The sequence below is a fragment of the Rhodamnia argentea genome, chromosome 1 (assembly GCF_020921035.1).
Source record: "Rhodamnia argentea isolate NSW1041297 chromosome 1, ASM2092103v1, whole genome shotgun sequence".
Taxonomy (NCBI): Eukaryota; Viridiplantae; Streptophyta; class Magnoliopsida; order Myrtales; family Myrtaceae; genus Rhodamnia; species Rhodamnia argentea.
The window spans coordinates 5547046-5567326 of NC_063150.1; the positions used below are offsets into that span (position 1 = coordinate 5547046).

The 20281-nt window shown below is 41.2% G+C and overlaps 2 protein-coding genes across 4 annotated transcripts in view; both read left to right on the forward strand.

The window, feature by feature from the left end:
- Positions 1-4138: 4138 nt before the first annotated feature.
- LOC115753384 (60S acidic ribosomal protein P2-1-like) lies at positions 4139-9430 on the forward strand. The gene is made up of 4 exons (XM_030691972.2): positions 4139-4164; positions 7975-8087; positions 8855-9090; positions 9206-9430. Exons 2-4 carry the CDS (start codon positions 8000-8002, stop codon positions 9230-9232), a joined length of 351 nt encoding a protein of 116 aa, XP_030547832.1. The 5' UTR covers positions 4139-4164; positions 7975-7999; the 3' UTR covers positions 9233-9430.
- A 5637-nt stretch (positions 9431-15067) lies between these two features.
- Positions 15068-20281, forward strand: part of LOC115753381 (LRR receptor-like serine/threonine-protein kinase RGI2) — a 28398-nt gene continuing 23184 nt past the window's right edge. The window contains exons 1-2 of one of the 3 annotated variants that reach the window (XM_048275423.1): positions 15068-18139; positions 18374-18696. In XM_048275423.1, the coding sequence (XP_048131380.1) occupies positions 15154-18139; positions 18374-18696 (3309 nt within the window). In that variant the 5' untranslated portion in view covers positions 15068-15153. The remainder of the gene's footprint in view (positions 18140-18373; positions 18697-20281) is intronic. The other 2 variants (XM_048275419.1, XM_048275413.1) reach the window with 2 other exon arrangements.

Below are 20281 nucleotides of genomic sequence, written 5' to 3' on the forward strand. Positions count from 1 at the left end.
GGACCGCACGCATTTTTTATTTTGGTTTTACCCAAATTAATCAATTTTTCAAACTCTATGTAATTTGCAAATAAATGTTCTTGAAAATTATGAATCTCAAAGACAGGTAAAAAGGGTCGGGTTTTCTTTTCTTACACCAAAATAAACACAAAATAATCATTTATATTGCTTTTGAGATGTAAATATCATACATTTAGAAGACTTGTCGTTGCCGATAAGGGTATGCAATCGAACTAGGTCTACCCGAAAACCTATTCGGATCTCCCGAAAAGCAAGTCCAGGTACGTGTTCTAATTTTTGGGAACCGGTTTAGTTCCCGGTTCCAAGTGAAGATCCACTCGGGAATCGGAAAGGTTTTGGAACCGATTTTTAAAAAATCTAGTCTCGCTCACCTTACCTACTCTGTTTTTTGTTGATTGTAATTTTTATTGCTCGTGTATAGGGATTGTTGCTAATAGCGGATAGTGAGTTTTATTATTCATCTTTTACTTTGAATCGTTTCTTTGCTACTCATATTATTTTGCTGAAAAAAATGAAATCAGAAAAAAAAAATTAAAAAACAAGTTCTTAGTAGACCTTGGAACCGGACCGCAAAAAATTGGTAGGTTCCAAAACAGGGTTCCACGATAAAAGGCTAAATCTAGGTTCAAAAAGGCTGTGAACCAATTATAACAGGATAGGTTTCGAGTTTTAGATTTGAAACCTACCCATCCGGCCCATGCTCGCCTCTAATTATCATCTCCGGGTGGCTTGTACCTTGAATTTTTTTTATTGGATGTTAAGTACAAAAATAAAGAAATGTATTTTCGATTGCATAACTTATGTTCAAAAGAATAAAATAATTTTATTTAATAACGTTTAATTGGAATTTCGAAATGTTTAAATTTTAAATTTTTGAAATGCATCATTTTGGAATCTTCGAAATGTTTCCATACTAAATTATTGGCTACCTCTAATAATTTAAATTATGATACCAATCAAAGGTCTTGTCTTTCGCATCCGTATTTTCTCTCGCACGCTTGTCTTTGGAATTAGCAAAAACATTTTCCTTTTTTTTTTCTTTTTTGAGTTTTGGGCAGTGCAGGACGCCAACCCCCGGTGTGGTCTTTTCAAGGCGAAAGCGTGAGGGCAGGCCCATAGGACGGCCGGTGCTCCTGCTTTAGCGAACCTACACGTGGCGCGGGCCCCACCTCCAAGATTTCGTATCCGAGGGTCGCACGCCGGTGGGGCCCCGAGTGAGCGAGCCCCCAGGAAAGAAGTGGTACGATCAAATCGCGGTTTCCCTGCCGAGGTGGGAAGTGGGCCCCACGGGAGTAACCTGAGGATAGATAAGGAAAGTCCTTACAAAATTCTTTTGAGATGGGCATTATTAAAGTGGAGGAGGGTCCACCGGTCCATTCGGTGGGCCTTGTCCTAGGAACTAGAGAGTTGAGAGTATTATTAGATTATTATTCGTGTTAGTTTGATTATGTTTTGTCCTGGATCAAATGGAAAGAGTTTAGGTGTTTTTTCGGAATAATAATTTGGTTTTTTCGTCATAAATCACGCACAAAATCTTACAAAAAAAAATGGTCATCGTGCCAAACGAATTTCTGTAAATGAACGAAAAGGTTTAGCCCGTGACATTTTTTTTTTTCTAACGAGTGTTGAACTTTTTAAGCCGGATGGAACAATAGATTTCAATACATTTTCACCGTCCCAAATTTATCCCAATCTTTTAAACATGACTCGGGAGCTTTCATCATCATTTGTAAGATGGAACATTCCATTAGATTTATTTGACTTTATGTTAACCGTTTTTAATACATTTATTATTTAATAAATAAGAACAGGACATTTAAGTTTTTTTTCCCAAAAAAACCTTAAATGTCAAAAAAGTAACTAAGATATAGTTTTCGGAGAGAATCTAATCTCAAGATAGATTTGATATGCGATGGGTGAAATTTCATTTTGGTAACCTAAAAGGGTAGGAATGAATATGAAAAGAGGATAATAGATGAGGATTTTTATTGTCATTTGACCATTTATTTAACATCAAAATAAAACTAATACATATGCGTGGGATGGACCGAGTAGAGAGATAACTCCAATCGGCTGTGAAATATCACAAACATGTGGGAAAGTCCCGCATTTTGAACTAACTTTTAGCGTGAAAGATATCGAAAATCACTCAATACTAAGGCTTGATATGTGTCCCATACCTCTTGTAAAAAAGGTTAGTAATCATATTTTAAATGTGAGGGAAAGCATCGCCCTTTTTGAACTAGTTTGGTACTCGCCGTTTCCTTCCTCGTCTCGCAGCTTATGAGACGGCAATATCCAGATATTTTCACTTTTCTATGAAAATTTATATTAGCGTTCGAATTCTAGAAATTGTAAAAGAATTATACACGAATCTACGTATCCGGATGTTGTTACGTTTTTGGGTGATTCGAATTTAAATAAACTAAAGCATGTGAGTTGCAAGATTCAGATCAAGCAAAAGATAAAAAGCAGAAGTGAACGAAGAAATAATTAGATAGACAAAGATACACTGTGGGTGCTCATGCATGTCCATAACGTAATGATTTACCCAATTGACTTTAGGCGTCAAAGCTCAACATGATTCCCATGCTCGACCGGCTTTCCGGCCAAAAGTGACTGCTTTGTCTCGGGGTCCTTTTGATTTTAATATATGAATGTCCCTAAAAGAGCTATTAATTATTGAAGTACAAAAATTATAAATTCTAAAGCACCAACCTTTTTTTTTTAATTGGATAGGGCATGCTTGTTTGCCATTAATCAATAGCAAAAGGGATTTTTTTTTTTACCTTCTCGATAAAATATGAAATGTATTCTAAATTTTGCGAAAATCACGAAAGAGGTTATATGTTGATATACGTGCTGCCATTTATGTATTGTGAATTTTTTCTGTGAATAGAATAGAAAAAATACGAGTGAACCGTTAGATTTTGATTATGTAAAAACTAAAACATAAAAGTCGATTCATATGTTTTTCTTTCTTTCTTTCTTTCTTTCCTTTTTTTTTTTTTTTTTTGCTAGAGATTTCAATTTTAAACCGTTCCAATAAAAAATAAAAAGAAACTAGGTTCAAGTTACAAGCCTAAGCAGACTGAAAAGCTACGTTATTCTCAACCGAGAATTTACGTAAAAAAGACATCCAAAAGCCCCGATTTTCCCGGAACCATTTCAAGATCGTGTCGATTTGAATCGCTATTAAATGTTATGATAATTAAATTTTCATCAATCGACTATGAACATATAAATAGATACTTTTCGAACATCAAACAATGTCTCTCAATTTAAGAAAAATTAAACTATACACCATCGCCATAAAAAATAAAAATAAAATTGGACTCTTACCATGGAACTAGTTAAAGCATGAACTTGTTTCTCAAAATTCATTTATAATAAGATGATAATTGCTATTTTTATATCGTTAAAAGCAGTGGGCTGACAAGAAGAATATGTCAGCCTCTATAGTACCATCGACGCAGGCCTTTTTAAGAGGGAATCTGGTGGATTTTCTCAAAACTAGGAGAGTCGGGCATGGTGGGAACATAATCATTAAAAGGTGTTTTATTCCGTTAATACAATATTTCTAGTGGAGGCAAAGTACTATTTCTATTTCTCTCTTTATAACACTCTTACGGAACTATTGAATTCAACAAGCCGATCCCGTGCGAGTAAGTTCTAATTCAGAGTTTATATTCTCTGAACAGGGCATTTGAGGTTGTTTTTTTTTTTTTTAACATTAGTGTGTGACTTCGGATCAACTGAATCGAGGAAACGAATTTTTTGGGACAAAATTGCCTTTGCCCGACGACCGGAAATTGGCATGCGGCCATCTCTTGCTCGCAAAACGTGGGTGTTTAGCACCGACGATATTCTGGGAGGGTTCAATTGGAATATTGTGATATATTTCGGGAGGATTTTAAAATAAGTTTTGTCTCGGAGGGTCTTTTGAGAAAAAAAGGTGTCCATGTCGGGGATTTTTTGAATTTCCATTCTAGAGTAGATTCAAACTAACCGAGTGAGCTAGAATCTGTGTGAGTCTTAAATTACAGTGGAATCCTATGTTGGATATAACCCCGATTTAAGGACGAGTTAGGATAAAACATTGTATCTCGAATTCTTTTTCTTACTTTTACTCTTTATTTCGTTGTGGTTATTAGGGATGTGCAAACTGGACCGAACCGGCCGGGTTGGTCCGGTCCTTGAGGTGGATGGTCCGGTCCCAATAAATGGGACCGGTGACCGGGCGGTCCGGTTCTTGGGTTTCTTGTATTGGGACCGGACCGGACCACCAATAATATATAATTATTTATATATAAATATATACAATTGCAAAAAAAAAATTGAAAACAAAACAGAATAATAAAAGTCCACCGCCCATTTTTTTCCCAACCTTGCACGGTCGCACTCTCCTCCTCAAGACTCTCTTTTTAGTCTTATTTTCCATCTTGTTTTTGGTCATCTTTTCTCTCTGCGGGCTTTTTTGAGTGCGGTTGGTGATGTTTTTATCATGTAATTCGGTATTGAATTCAAACATTTTGGTCAAGTTCGTCGATCATAAAAGTCATAGTAAGTCGCTATGTTTTTACCATGGCATAGTTTATTAAGTTGACTAGATTTTCAATAGTTAGCGGTCCTACTGGGCTGGGACCGAGACCGGACCAGGACCGGCCTGGACTGGGACCGCTGGTGCCGGTTCGGTCCTTGGTCCCGAAAATATGGGGACCGGGACTACGGTTCGGTCCCCGGTTCCATGCTGGGATCGGACCGGCCCGGACCATGCACACCCCTAGTGGTTATGCAATGAATCTTGACAAATAATACTAGTAATTTTCCATTATCTTGCAGCTAGAGTGTGTTATTGAGTTGGCTTTTACATGTTTAATGTGACGTTTTATTTTTTGTCATATTCTCTTTTCAGCACAAGTGTTAATTTTTAAAATTTTTACGATAAAAATGCATTCAAATATGATTCCTAAATATGTTAACGCGTCTAATCACGTCGTTTGGAAAAAAAAAGAAAAGAAAAGAACACATTAGCTTGATCATGTTTGTTCATTTGTTTCAGACACGATTTTTGTCCTGTGACCTACTTACGAGTAATGAGTTATGACATAAATTCGTATATATCAAACTTAAATCTATTTACTCGGATGTTTGTGTCGTACAAACGGGTTTTGACGGGGAATTACCGACTTAATTGGGGAGGAAGCACATCAGTGCCACGGAAGACTTGCCGTCTTGCCCCACTCGACAAGGCTTGATTTGGGTCTCGGGCTGAAACCCGCCGTCACGACCCGAGAAAACAGTGGACAAAATATCGTTATCGCGAAAGCACGATAAAATGCAGCAACAAGTCGCTGCGTAGTGATCCCCATGTCAGCTGACGTGGCGACCCAGCCGATGATCCTAGCTGCTTTCATTACGTCTCAGCTCCCCCAAAGTGGGGAAAAAGGCCAAAAAAAAGAGGGGAAGAAACCAAAAATCTAATTCAGTCGTTGAAGGAGGGGAAGAAGAAGAATCCAAATGATTGATTAACAAATAGCATTCACTCTTGCACCAAAGACAATGTAAACCGACTCGATTTCATAGGTGATTCGTTGTTTCTTCCTCACCCACCCTTCAAGTTTCAAATGTAACCCCGTACACAGCCTATTATGCTTTCTTGAACGCTCCGAGAGATTTTGAGAAAAGTCTAAACGATTGATTAAAAGATAGTGTCGCTCTCGCACCAAAGATAATGTAAAATGATTTTTCTATCATCCATGATTGGATATGCGAAATCTGGATTAGAACTAAGCGCGCGAATTGCGCAAGTAGCATATCTATCTATCTTGTCGTATGCTCGCATTGTTCGAGTTTGTTATTGAGAAATCGGATTTAGCATTGCTGCCACGTGTTTTTTGGGATGTGATAGCCACATCGAGTAATCATCGGAAATGACAATTCGTCGGTTGCATGATAGAAAATGGAACTTCAATTGTATTTATACAAGAAAAAATTACGACAAGCATAGACATCACAAATTTCACTAATCCAAATGCTTTCAACATGGAGTAACGGCACCATCATCCCAAATGAATTCAAACGTCCGAACAGCTCCGAGTGTGAAAGTGAGAGGTTAGAAGGACCTATCTCCTTCCTCTTTGCGCAAAATCATCAATTTGGATTTCGAACATCATATGGTCCATATAATCTAAAACATCGTGCAAAATGTTTTCCTGCCGGACTTTGGACAAGAGGCACGTATATGATCTAGACCATTGTTCGATCTATATAAGCTTTTTGAACTAATACAAGAGTAAATCATTCAATCCGATATTTGTCCGCGCGAAGTTGTTTCAATAAAAGAATTTAATTTGGAGTCGAGGAAACAATCAAAATTGTAGCGTTTTCTAGGACTAGTTGTATTGGTTTGTTCAATGCTTGACAAACTATAGTAATCGTGTATATTGTCGTATAAAGCAAAGGGATCTCATTTATTTTTTTCTTCTTCAAATATTTTCGATTAATTTATTACATCCGTCAATTTTGAAGATGAGTTATTTATACTCTAAAATAACCTTCTTAATGGAATTTTCAATTTTTTTGAACTTTTTTTTTATCTCTTCTCATATATAATTTATATGTATGTGCATTTTATTGATATTTTTTCCCGTTATTTAACGATTTAAATATGTTGGAATAAAAATGTTTCTTGCTTAATATTTCAAGCATCAATTACTTTTGCTAGTTGCTTTTGTTGAGAGCATAGGTATAATAGTTTGCGGGAAAAAGTACGAAAAAAAAAATATCATGAACCTATTGCATTGGTATCAATTCGGTCTTAAATTTTTTTAATTGGGCTAATTTAATTGAAAATATTTTCACATTAAAATTAAATTGGCTCAATTGAAATGTTTAGGATGGTACTTTTCCCAATAGTTTGCTCATGACCAAAGCAGAGAAGGGCACATTATGAGATTGTTTTCGTAAAATTTCTAGAGAAAATTTCAAATAAATGCCTAAAAATATCTTTATTTTTTTAAAATAAGGGCATAGAATGAGTTTTCTTCAAATGAGAGCTTGAAGCCGCTAAATTATTTCAAATGAGGACTTTTGGCCTGCCGACGAGTATGCGACCATTCCGGCCAACCCTTGCCTGAGGTTGACGGAGGGAAGAGGAAAAATAAGGGCTTGAAGTCGCTAAATTATTTTAAATAAGGAATTTTGGCCTATCGACGAGTATGCGACTATTCTGGCCAACACTTGCCCGAGGCTAGCGGAGGGAAGAGGAAAACATAAAAAAAAAAAAAAAAGGAAAGGAAAAGAAAAAAAATCAAAAAGGAAATAAAAAGAAAAAAAAAGCAAAACGACGAAAATGCTCTTCGACCGACGAGGTCAAGCCTTTATTTGAAATTAATATGGTCACTCAAGATCTTTATTTGAAACAATTTTCACTTCATGTCCTTACTTAAGAAAATTAGGGTATTTCAAATCCTTATTTGGAAAATTTCCAAATTTCTATGTTCAAAAAGTTTTTATTTTTTATTTTTTTTATAATTCTCGCAGAAAACGAAGACACACATGTAAAGGTGTGAATGATGGACAAAAAAAAAAAAACGAGGGGAAAAATAAACTTTAAATCTTAAAAGATAAAAAAATAACTAATGTTAAATAATTATTTCATTGTTAGATTCACTGGCGGCGTAAAAAAATAACTTACGTACGAACCGCTCATCATATTTTTCCAGGCCCAGAAGCCCGGCCTGCCCGGCCTGACAGGCACTTCACCGGGCCATATTTTTTGGGCCGAGAAGCTCGGTCCGAACTTCAAGGTTGATCATCAGCCCGGACTCCCCCACGCTTACAAACCCTAGATATATATACGAGGTTTAGCGCCGATTCTCTCTCTCACTCTCGTTCGGCCACAAGCAGAGCTCTCGGAGGTACGCCCGACGTCCCATACAGCATTTCGAGTCCGTAAAGCTTCGTCGGAGCGGAGATGAAGGTGGTCGCTGCCTACTTGCTGGCTGTTTTGGGAGGCAACACCTGCCCCTCGGCCGGTGATCTGAAGGACATCCTCGGATCAGGTCCCCCCCTCTCTCTCTCGATTTAGTTTATGTTTCCCTCTTTTGATGATGGCGCTAGATTCGGTGGTGGTTCAGTAGTTTAAGTAATCTTGCATCGATTGAATTAGGAACAAAGTTAGCTGATATATATGTTAAAGTAGAATAGCTGACCATTCAAACGCGAATCAGTTTGAAATTTTTGATGTTGCGTTGCCTATTACTGTGACTGAAGCGAGGGACTGTCAAGTTGCCTCCATTCACAAGTACTGATTGCTTTGATGCATATCTGGTCACGGATGTTCAGGATTTATGTCGAAAAATACGGTGCTCATCCGTTGTCAGCTTTGACTGATGTCTTTTCTGATTGCTCTGCGGATGGTTCCAGCAAACAGTTCCTTTTGGCCATTGGAAATGCTGTTTCTGCCTTTTGGATTGTTGTGCGGGGTGGCTTTTGTTGTCATGGTGGATATGGTTTGCAGAAATGACCAGGAGTTACTTGGTAGATTAAGCTTTTCGTGTATGGATTTACCGTTATATTGCGTCAACGAAAGGTTTTTAGTGCTTGTTGCAATGTCGATTTGTATTTAGTGGACCTTCTCGTAGAAGTAGCTGCTGGGCATCACTCCAGGTATTGGATAGAAAAGGAGAATTTTCGATCTTTAAAGTAGTTGAATAGATGTAGGACTTGTCAGTGCACCATATGTTTCTAAGATGTTTCCAGATTTTTGGCACTTTCGAGGGAGTGCAATTCGCTATTGTACTGAAGGATCGACTTGTGGTTTTGACAGTTGGAGCTGAGGCTGATGATGATAGGATTGAGTTGCTCTTGTCTGAAGTCAAGGGAAAAGACATCACTGAGCTGATTGCCGCCGGAAGGGAAAAGTTGGCCTCTGTGCCCGCCGGAGGCGGTGGCGCCATGGCCGTTGCTGCAGCTCCAGCGGGTGGTGCTGCTGCTGGTGGCGCTGCTCCGGCTGCTGAGGCTAAGAAGGAGGAGAAGGTCGAGGAGAAGGAAGAGTCTGACGATGTAAGCACGATCCCTCGGCCCTCTGGTCTTTTCATTGTTTGTTTTGTGTGGACGACCACTTTGTCTTTCATTTTCTGTTTAATGCAAGCTAACCTGGACCTTCGCATTGCCGCAGGATATGGGCTTCAGTCTCTTTGACTAAGGCACAGACGGTGATTTTGCTTACAAAGAGGAGTGTCGTGGATATAGGCACAATTGTGTGGTCTCCCTAGTGTAATAGTTAGAAGTTGTTCATTTTGTTACTGTCGGGACTCCTTCAATTTTTCTTTTTGGCTTACCTAATGAGATGTTTTTGGACGCTGGATTAATTTTTTCCCCGAGATTCTTCTGTTTCGGATTCCCTCTCGATTACACAGTTTATCCTGTTTCGGTTCAGTTCTTGCATCGCGAGGCACTGGCAATTAAGGCGAACACTAGGCATGCAACTCGGGTTTTCGAACCTGTGACAATGGCAGCAGGCAGGTTCTCTGATCATTAATCTGATCGCGGTGAGTTCAAGATTCAGCATCAGGTCCTATTCGGTGTGATGCCTGAGTTCGCTTTGCTGTTATCGTTGTTCGGATAAATGTCTTGAAGATCAAAGAAAGGATCTTATTAAGAGCTGCATGTCTTTTGCCTTCCATATTGAATTGATCTTCTCCTGTCGATCTTCATACCTAGCCCTGTTAAATTTCGACAGACCAAGTAAAGATATTATCCTGAAATGTATCTTTGCAAATTGAATAAGGAAAAATGACACAAATGGTTATTGAGTTTTAATTCAATATGCAATGTGGTATTTGAATATTTAATTTGTTCGATGTGGTTTTTGAATTTTTGCTCAATGTGTAATGTATTCTATGAGTTTTAAGTTTTCTAATGTGGTCTCTATACTATTGGTACATGCTCAATTTAGTCTTTGAAATATATGTATTCTCCGAAGTAGATTTTTTTTAGATAGGGCTTGAAGTGCCTTTATTATTTAAAAAAATGACTCGATTAAAAGTATTTTTGTTATTTACATTTTTTTATTCTTCCTATTTTTGTCTCTCTCTTTCCTTTTTTTTTTTTTTTTGAAGAAAGGGAACGGCCATTGGTGAGATGGCTAGCCACCGGCAAGGGCTTCACCCAGACGAGGTTCTTGCCCGGGTGAGGCGACCCTCGACCTACCCAGGCCGGGCCGACGCTCTTGATGGCCACTTGGGTGAGGTGAGCCCTCGCTTGGCCCGGCACCGTCTAAGATCGGTCACCAGCAACAAGAGAGGGAGAAAAAGGAAAAAAAGAAAGAAAAAAAGACAAGGGCAAAAGGAAAAAAAAAATCAGAAATATAAATGACAAAAATACCCTTAATCAAGGCCTTTCTTAAAACAATTAGGGTAATTCAAGTTCTTATTTAAAATAATGTCTATTTCGGACCCTTATTTGAAAAAATGAAAGTACTTCAAACTTTCATTTGAAATTTTTCCTTGAACCAATGGTTGAACATTGACATCTTACTATAGTCTCTCGCGTGCAAATGAAATGAAATGCTCGTCTTTTTAATTACTCGAAAAATTAGATGTGGTCCATGTACTTCTATCGGTTTGCTTAATTTCGCCAGGCGAATTGTGAGATGGGACTTATGACTTTTTATGAGTTTGATTGTGGCCCTACCCATAAGTTGTGTGAGTAAAATTAATTAATTCGATTATGTATCATTGTGCTTGGATCGTAAGTTATTGCGATAAGGGCTAAAGGCCATCTCGGGCCAATCAATGGATTGAGCACATACCATCCCAACATATGAAAACACACATAAAAAGGTTCATATCCCTGAATACTAAAATTAATTAGTCAGTGTTGACATTTTATAAACATTTCTAGGGATATTTCAACGAGTGCCACTTTATAGTCTCTAATGTAGCTGATTGCCCTCGTGTTATGTACACTTAGTGGCTCGAGAGAAATGAATATGTCAACATTGAGTTTGTTTAACAAGGGTTCCGAAGTTATTGGTCAACACGACCTATCCCGTAATTTGTTTTTTGAGACCGGGTTTGAAAAATCTATTTGTGTCCCAGGAGCTTCTACCTAGATATCTTAATTCAGGAGCCAATTCTTTCCACTTTTAAGTTTTTTACTTCATGCTAATTAAACCATACAACAATTTCCAAGTAGGTTGCAACATGTGGATTCCACCCTCAACTTTCTTTCGAGAGCATTCTCATTGGGCAACATGGCAAAGTGGAAATTCTTCAAAAGAGTTGAAAGTATAATTTGTTAAGAAATCTCCCATTCTTAAAAGAGAAATTACCATGTTAATCTCACAGTTAATACACCAGGGTCCTTTATTTCCTTAAAAATTGCCAAAGAGAAGTACATTTTTCATTGTTTAGAACGATTAAGGGGAAGAGAAATGTAATCTACGGACAACGGATGCTTGAACCTCTGACAAGGACTTGTTACGCAAATGTCATGCAACTCGCTCGACATTAATAATCAGTCTAGGTCACTACTAGTCCACTAGCCACCTATATGATCGAGCCGCTTATCCAAATAATTCTCGTATGCACTGTTTGAAAATATGGGCCTAACATGGGACCCGGATGATCCCACAATGCATGTGAATTCAGCTTTCATAGACCGTCGTGCAAGAGCGTCTCCTCCCTCTTGGATGGTTGTCCTTGCCAGCATCACCACTATAGTCGTCCAAGGCTTAATGTCTCTTAGAAAAGTCGAACCAAACGCGGCCTATAGTTAATTTCCAAATTCATCCTCTTCTTTACTTGCAGCCTGTTGTTTTTTACCCCTTTTTTCTACGGTCGACGGGTTCTCGAGAACATTGAAATGGAAGAGCCGATCATAAACCGACTAGGTCACTAGTTGTCCGAAAATAGCCGACTAGGTCACCGGTTGTACTACGCGGCACCGCCGACACTCGCGTGCCGACACCGCCGACACTCCCTTTTTTCTTTTTTTCCTATTTCTCTCCACTGGTTGCCGGGGCTTTGGAGATAGCTGGTTAAGGTCACTAGCCATAGGCGAGGGCAACCTTGGCTTGTGGCCGGTGACCGACGGAGAGAAATAGGGGAAAAATAAAAAAATAAATAAAAGAAAAAAACTAGAAAAACTAAAAAAATATCATAAAAATAGTCAACGTGATAGTGCCACGAGGACGATTAGTATTGATTGGACTATCATGTCGGCGAGTTTTGATCAAAATTGACTAGAATGACTGCATTAGCAAATTGTTAAAATATTTAAACTGTCAAGGTCAAGCTTCCTTCTTGCATACGTATCAATTGAATGACGTAGGATCGAGTTATCTGTCGTACAATAGAGCTAGGATTTTTTTTTTTTGTGGACAATATTGCTTTTTTAGAGACCTTTTATCAAGTTCGACCTACTTATTGATCGGCTCTAAGGTCCGCAAGTCAAGTCGGCGAAGTGACTTGAATTTCAAAGATCTTTGAGCAATAATTTGAGCATGGACAAGCACCAAAGTTTGAAAATGCGTGGCATGAGAACAAGCGCCGTTGAGTTACTTTCCTTAACATATGGAAACAGTTTACGGCGACAAAGACAACCTAAGCAAATTATTCAATTTCTTCTCATTTGGTCTCCAATTTCAAAACTCCTGCATAATCTTTCACTTCCCTAGAACAACCGCTCCTATATATATATATATATATATATAAACAAGCAAAGGTCGGCGATGCACATCAAGTCCTGTTATCCAGAGGTGGCCGGTTTGTTGAAACCGCCGGTTCCGGTTCCGGGTTTGGAACTGCCGGTTCCAGGCCGGTTCCGGTTCGAAACCGCCTGTTCCTAGGCCCAATGGTTATTTTTCCCGGGCCTCCCCCCTTTTTTTTTTTTTTTTTAAACCGGGTCGGAACCAGCCCATGAGAGCCGGTTCCGGTTCCGGGTTGGAACCGTGGGCCCGGTCAACGGGCCGGTTCCGGGTTCACGATTCATTTTGGCCATCTCTACTGTTATCTACAACTTCCATTTTTAATTAGAAAAGCTAAGAAAAAAAATATATTTTTTTTCTGAATTTTGAGTGCTAATTATATGAACGAATCTTTGGACTGCAAAATTTCATGGTACCATCATATCGAATAAATTAATTTTTTTTAATTGATGGCCCTTTTTATTTATTTTTTTAAAATTAGGTGGAATTATTTAAGTGGCCTCGACAAAAGCAAAGAAACGTGCACAGATTCCACACAAGGGAAGTTCCCAAGGTCAATACCCTAGAACGCCGAGCTAACGTTTAGGTGGCACTGTTTTCTTCTTTGTTTTCTGCTTGTGTTCCTCCATTATTCAGCAGCTCTATGCGATTTTCTTAAATCCCAGTGTTTTTCCTTTAGCTTTTGCATTATTTTTGCTTGTGTGATAATTAAGTAATGCTCCAGGGAAAAGAGTGGGTTAGGTCATGTCAGTACAGACATTGGCTTGAAGAAGATAAAAGTCTCGTTTTCTCACATGACCTGCCTTGGAACCGAGGACAGAGAACTCATGGTCATTTGTCGGAATGAACCATTTGGGAAGTGACGGATCTTGAAGAATAAGAATTCAAATCTAGGGTTTCGCTGCTCATAGGATAGACAGATGCATGCATGCCTACTGACCACTCTATTTCATGAATCCTAAATTGATATAACTGTGACAATTTTTTTTAAAAATTAATTTTTGACCACAGAAATCTAACAAAAAAAAAAAAAATTCTAAATCAGTATACTTGTGATAAATTATCCTCGTCTTTGACAAATTAACCATCTGTTAATTTTTTTAAATCATGGTTAATACCACGAAAAATCCCAAACCGATATACATGTGATAAACATAGGGTAAAAATCCCAAACTTGCATACTTGTCAATTGTCACGTGTCATCCAACTCAGCAATTTGACGGTAAAAATGGGACAGAAAATAACATAGGGTAAATTTGCTATAAGTGTACTAATATGGGGTTTTTTATGGTAAAAAAATTAATTTGAGATAAATTTATCATAATTGTATTAGATTAGGGTTTTTGATGATATTAACCTATTTCATGAGGAAAACCAGTTTCTATAAATGGATTTTTTTTCTGCTGTGTGTCGCGGTTCGCGATAAATGTGCATATAACAAGAACTAGAAATTGTTTTTGATAAATTGGTGGAGAAGTGGGCTCTTACCATATACGCGCTGTATTCACAGGTCCTTGGGTTCTAGATAAAAGCTGACAGATATCTAGCAAGTCGTAAACCGAGTCGCAATTTGGGGGTGCTTTTCTGCTAGATAATGATTTTGGCCATGCCTAATTGCACGGGAAATGAGAAAAGCTCAAAAGCAAGGCGTGGCTTGTAATCATAATAGTAATCTGTGGTAATAAAAGGAACCAAAAAAGAGAGCAGAAGAAAAGCAGTTTGAACAGCAAGACATCCAAGCTAAAGATTTAACAGGTTTCTGCAAAAGCTTAAACAGCTCAGTGGGTAAGAACCAATATCTTATCCTTCTTTTTTCATTTTCAAAAGTAGTTTTGGCTCATTGGGTCGTGGAGTTTGATTCTAATTTGAGCTGGGAAGTACAATAACTATGATGGGTCGTCTCCAAAAAGATTAAAAACCGCCCAGTGGAAACAGAATCTTCAAGCTGTGAAATAGGGTTTACATGGAGTAACTAGACATGGCTGCCCTTCAAACTTCAAAGGCTGGGCCCGTTTTCAAAGAGAAGAAGAAAATGACCCTAATCGACAGTGGTTGAGGAAAACAATGCAGGAACACATGGTGCCTGCAAGAGCTATAATGCAGTAGTTTAATGTCAAAAGAGAGTAAAACCTACAGCAAGAGTTGCAGAACCTCGAGGCAAACGACTTTTTTTTTTTTTTTGTTTAATTTTTCTCCATTTTTTGACCCCCTTTCTTTTCGATGATCTCTTGTTTTCTTGCTTGCCCTAAAAGGAACTGAGGCCAGCCGTGGTGTCACCAAATAATGCAGCATCAAAGCGAGGGCTTCAAGAGACAAGCAAGAGCGTGCGAGAGAGTTGAGTGAGGCCCAATGAGAAACCAACAAGAGAGAGAGGAGAGTTGGGGATTTTGAGGAGATAAGTTTCGGCAAAGCCGATGCCGAGGAGAGCCTTGAGCCCCTACAAAGACCTCCGCCCGATGTTGAGGCAGTGTTCCGCCGCCCGAAGCCGCCTCTCGCTCCGCCACCGCAGCCATTATCATGTGTTCAAACTCCTCCTCCTCCTCCTCCCCCCAATACTTTTCTCCTCCTGTGCTTGGGCTGCAAGCAACAACAACAACGAAGCCCTCGCTCTGTACTCATGGCTTCACTCCTCCCCCGCTCCGCCTCCTCCCGCCCTCTCGAGCTGGAACAACCCGTCGGATGCCGACCCGTGCGGTTGGTCCTACGTCACCTGCTCGCCGCAGCGCTTCGTGACCGAGATCAACATCCAGTCCGTCGAGCTCGTGCTCCCCTTCCCTTCGAACCTCTCCTCGCTCCCTTTCCTCCGGAGGCTCGTCATATCCGGCGCTAACCTCACCGGCTCGATACCACCGGACATCGGGGACTGCGCCGGACTGACCACCCTCGACGTCAGCTCGAATAGCCTCGTGGGAAGCATGCCCCTGAGCATCGGGAGGCTCCAGAATCTTCAGGATTTGATCTTGAACTCTAACCAGCTCGCAGGGGAGATTCCTGCAGAGATTGGTAACTGCACTAGTCTCAGGAATCTTGTAGTCTTCGATAACTATTTGAGCGGAGAGATTCCGGTTGAAGTCGGAAAGTTGTTGAGGTTGGAAGTTTTGCGCGCCGGAGGAAACAAGGACATCGCAGGGAACATCCCAGACGAGATCGGCGAGTGCCTCAACCTGAAGGTGCTGGGTTTAGCGGACACCAAGGTTTCAGGATCGATCCCGGCTTCCGTGGGCAAACTGAGCCAACTTCAGACGCTGTCGGCGTACACTACTATGCTGTCGGGCGAGATTCCCCCAGAAATAGGGGACTGCTCGGAGCTCGTCGAGTTGTTCCTCTATGAGAATAACCTCTCGGGTCCACTACCAGCTACGTTAGGCAAGCTTCGGAAGTTGGAGAAGCTGCTGCTCTGGCAAAACGGCTTCCATGGGCCAATCCCGGAGCAGATTGGCGGGTGCGAAAGCTTGGCGATAATCGACCTGTCGTTGAACTCGTTTTCTGGAAGCATACCCTGGTCTTTAGGGAACCTCTCTTACCTTGAAGAGCTCATGCTGAGTAATAACAACATAACGGGTTCAATCCCAGTTTCGTTGTCGAACACTACTAATCTTGTGCAGCTTCAGCTGGACACGAACCAAATATCCGGTCCGATACCGAGAGAAATCGGGAAGCTGGCGAAGCTGACAGTTTTCTACGCCTGGCAGAACAGCCTCGAGGGAAGCATCCCTTCGACATTGGCGGATTGCAAGAGCCTAGAAGTTCTTGATTTGTCCCACAATGCACTCACCGGTAGCCTCCCTCCAGAGCTATTTCAGCTTCAGAACCTGACCAAGATTCTCCTGCTTTCAAATGACATTTCAGGCTCGCTACCTCCAGAGATTGGTAATTGCGGCTCTCTCGTTAGGTTTCGCCTGGCGAACAATAAGGTTGGCGGAGAGATCCCAAAAGAAGTTGGGTTCCTAAATAACCTCAGCTTTCTCGATTTATCCGAAAACCACTTCACAGGGCCAATACCGGAAGAAATTGGAAACTGTACTGCTCTGCAGATGCTTAACCTCAGCAACAACAGCCTTGGCAGCGCTTTGCCGAGCTCTCTGTCTTCCCTGACTAGGCTCCAGGTGCTTGATGTCTCCCTGAATAGACTTGCAGCTCAGATTCCAGCGAGCTTCGGTCAGCTTTCTTCCCTCAATAGTCTCGTCCTTCGGCAAAACTCGCTCTCTGGGCTGATCCCCTCGTGGCTGGAAGGGTGTTCGAATCTCCAAATGCTCGACCTCAGTGGCAACAGCTTCTCGGGAATGATACCGGTCGAGCTGTTCCAGATCAAATCTCTTGAGATCGCTCTAAACTTGAGCTGGAATGCGCTGTCGGGAATGATACCTCCCGAAATATCCGCTCTCAACAAGCTCTCTGTTCTTGACCTCTCTCACAATCGGCTTACGGGTAACTTGTTGGCACTCTCTGAGCTGGAAAACCTCGTGTCGCTGAACATCTCGTACAACAACTTCACTGGTTATCTCCCGGACACGAAACTCTTCCGACAATTATCGTCAACCGACTTGGCAGGAAACACGGGATTGTGTCCTAGAGGTAGAGAAGCATGTTTTGTAGGTGACGTAATGGCACTGTCCTCGCAAAATAGCCAGACATCCAAGCAGTCGGTGATGATCAAACTGGCCATCGCCTTGCTCAGCACCTTAATTGTGGCATTAGCAGTGTTCGGTGTGTTTGCAGTCATAAGAGCGCGACAGATCGGTCAGAATGACAATGACTCTGAGATGGGAGCGGATAAATTGCCCTGGCAGTTCACTCCATTCCAGAAACTGAACTTTTCGGTCGAGCAAGTCGTCAAATGCCTGGTTGAAGAAAACGTCATTGGAAAGGGATGTTCGGGGATAGTCTATCGCGCACAGTTGGAAAACGGGGAAGTGATCGCAGTGAAGAAGCTCTGGCCGACAACTGTTGCTCCAGGATACAACTGTTGTAAGGACAAAGTAGGCACCGAAGCGGGCGTTCGGGACTCGTTTTCTGCAGAAGTCAGAACTCTCGGCACCATCCGGCACAAGAACATAGTCAGGTTCTTAGGCTGCTGTTGGAGTCGGAGCACGAGGCTTCTTCTGTATGATTACATGCCGAACGGGAACTTGGGCAGCCTCCTGCATGAACGGAGTGGCAATTGCTTGGAGTGGGACGTCAGGTACCGAATCATCCTAGAGGCGGCTCAGGGCCTGGCCTATCTGCACCACGACTGTCTCCCGCCGATTGTTCACAGAGACATTAAGGCCAACAACATTCTGATTGGTCCGGAATTCGAACCTTACATCGCTGATTTCGGGCTCGCCAAGCTGGTCGGCGACAGGGATTTCGTGCGGTCTTCCAACACTGTCGCCGGCTCCTTCGGTTATATCGCCCCAGGTAAGTTGAAAAATCTAAATACCAATTTTAGCTTTGATTACTTTAGTGTGACAATTTACAATCGACGAGGAAGCTATTAGAAGATGTTTCTGTTTAATAGAGAGTCGTCAGTACAACTACAAACATCTCAAGCTTAGGCAAACGTTAATCCTAAAGCTTGATGACTCGAATTTAGTGTAGATATAGAGCCACAGCAGCAGAAGATGTAAAAGGCCCTTGTTCATGGCTTTGCAGAGTACGGGTACATGATGAAGATAACAGAGAAGAGCGACGTGTACAGTTTCGGGATCGTAATGCTGGAAGTGCTGACGGGGAAGCAGCCGATCGACCCGACGATACCCGAGGGCCTCCACATCGTGGACTGGGTGCGGCAGAGGAGAGGGGGAGCCGAGGTTCTCGACGAGAGCCTGAGGGCACGGCCCCAGCCTGAGATCGAGGAGATGCTGCAGACGCTGGGGGTGGCGATGCTGTGTGTGAACCCGAGCCCGACCGACCGTCCGACCATGAAGGACGTGGCAGCATTGCTAGGGGAGATAAGGCAGGGGAGAGAGGAGAGCATGAAGGCGGGCAACGTGCTCAGGGGCCACGGGACTTCAACAGTGAAGGGACGTGAAGATGGAGACGATGTCGACGGTTCAAGGAAGAGACCGGCGACGATGAGGCAACCAGAAGCGTACACCAGGAGCGGCAACACCGCAAGCTTCTCTGTTTCATCGCTCCTGTACTCATCATCTTCCCATGGACACACATCATTTTAGTAGCAGATGAAACAGTTCTCAGATTCATCAAGAGAGAGAGAGCAGAATTTGTTCCTGTAGAATTGGAGAGTTTCTTTTGAGATGTGGATCTTGCATGATCATGATCGTTTGTTACAGAGCATTTTTTTGTAGAATAATCTGAGCTTAAACATTAGCTTTACAGAGCACTTTCTTGCAGCCTCGACCCATTCAGGTTCAAGCTTTAGAGGACGGGACAAAACTTACCAAACCACTTAACCACCCATGTCGATCGCGAGCAACTCGCTTGAATAGCCCCGTAACATGATTAAGCTCGATCTCAGGTTCCCCATCGAGGTCTGTCCCGGCCATCGGAGCCGGCCTAAGCTAGACTAACGCGCTAACGAAAATTATTTCAGTGACGCTCGCAATTTCTGTTCTCGGAGGAGAAAGGAGTACTCATCTTCGATATGTCACGAGCCTTTGAGGCACATCGAATTGACTGAAAAGTCAAACGACTTGAAAAATCTCCTCCTCTCTCTTCAAGATTGAACGACCCGAGTCCTCCAATCGCAGCTCACACTGAGCCGGATTCGGCCCGGCCTGAAATTGATTTAGTGTGAACGAACGGCCCAATTGATGCCGAAAGCTCGGAAATACATGAAACAATGGGCCAAGTTCATGGAGATTGAACTAATATATGAGTCACGCATGCCAAGAAGAGTCATTAACCAATCTCTTAACTCATATTTGGATAGACTGAGTTACTATATGAATTAGTTATATTTAGCAAATGGATCATAAATGGATATAGAATGGTAAAACCCAAAATGATAAATGTGTTAAAGGGATGTATAATTTACTTAGACTCAATCTTCTCTCGCCCCTAGTAGATTCCGCGCTTGCTCTTTTCGTGCTCTCACCTCGGTTTGGGCAAGAATGTTCTAAATTGGATTATAGGTCACTAGATTTGTATTAAATGGAAATGATCAAAACGGATTAAATGTGTCAATTTGGGTTGGATCATTTTCAACTTGATCCATCCATTTAACAGGCCTACTTATGACCTACAATTGATTATTCATTGACCAATTAACACCTATATGCATTGTATTTTACCTATTTTGTCGGTAGAGAACAAGCTTATGTAAATTCAATTGCAAGCTGTATTATCATTTTTAACAATTGATGATGTGAATCTCACCTTGTGACGAGGCGATTTAACTTCAATTTCTTGATAATACTACGAGGGATGGTACAATCTAAATCATTAATTTACACACCATCACTAAGTGTTTTTCATAAAGCACTCATTAATTTTGAGAGATCGTGTGATCGAAAATAGCTACGGTATTGTCGGATTGTCGGGCTAGTGACACGGGCAGAGATTTTCGTGTCCCTTGAACAATGCGGGGGATCGAACAAC

Bases quoted from the DNA above. Each gene is read 5' to 3' on its own strand.
- LOC115753384 (XM_030691972.2), top strand. From the start codon at position 8,000: ATGAAGGTGGTCGCTGCCTACTTGCTGGCTGTTTTGGGAGGCAACACC. The intron at 8,088-8,854 runs GTCCCCCCCTCT...TGGTTTTGACAG, and splicing joins GAAGGACATCCTCGGATCAG to TTGGAGCTGAGGCTGATGAT. The intron at 9,091-9,205 runs GTAAGCACGATC...GCATTGCCGCAG, and splicing joins AGAAGGAAGAGTCTGACGAT to GATATGGGCTTCAGTCTCTT.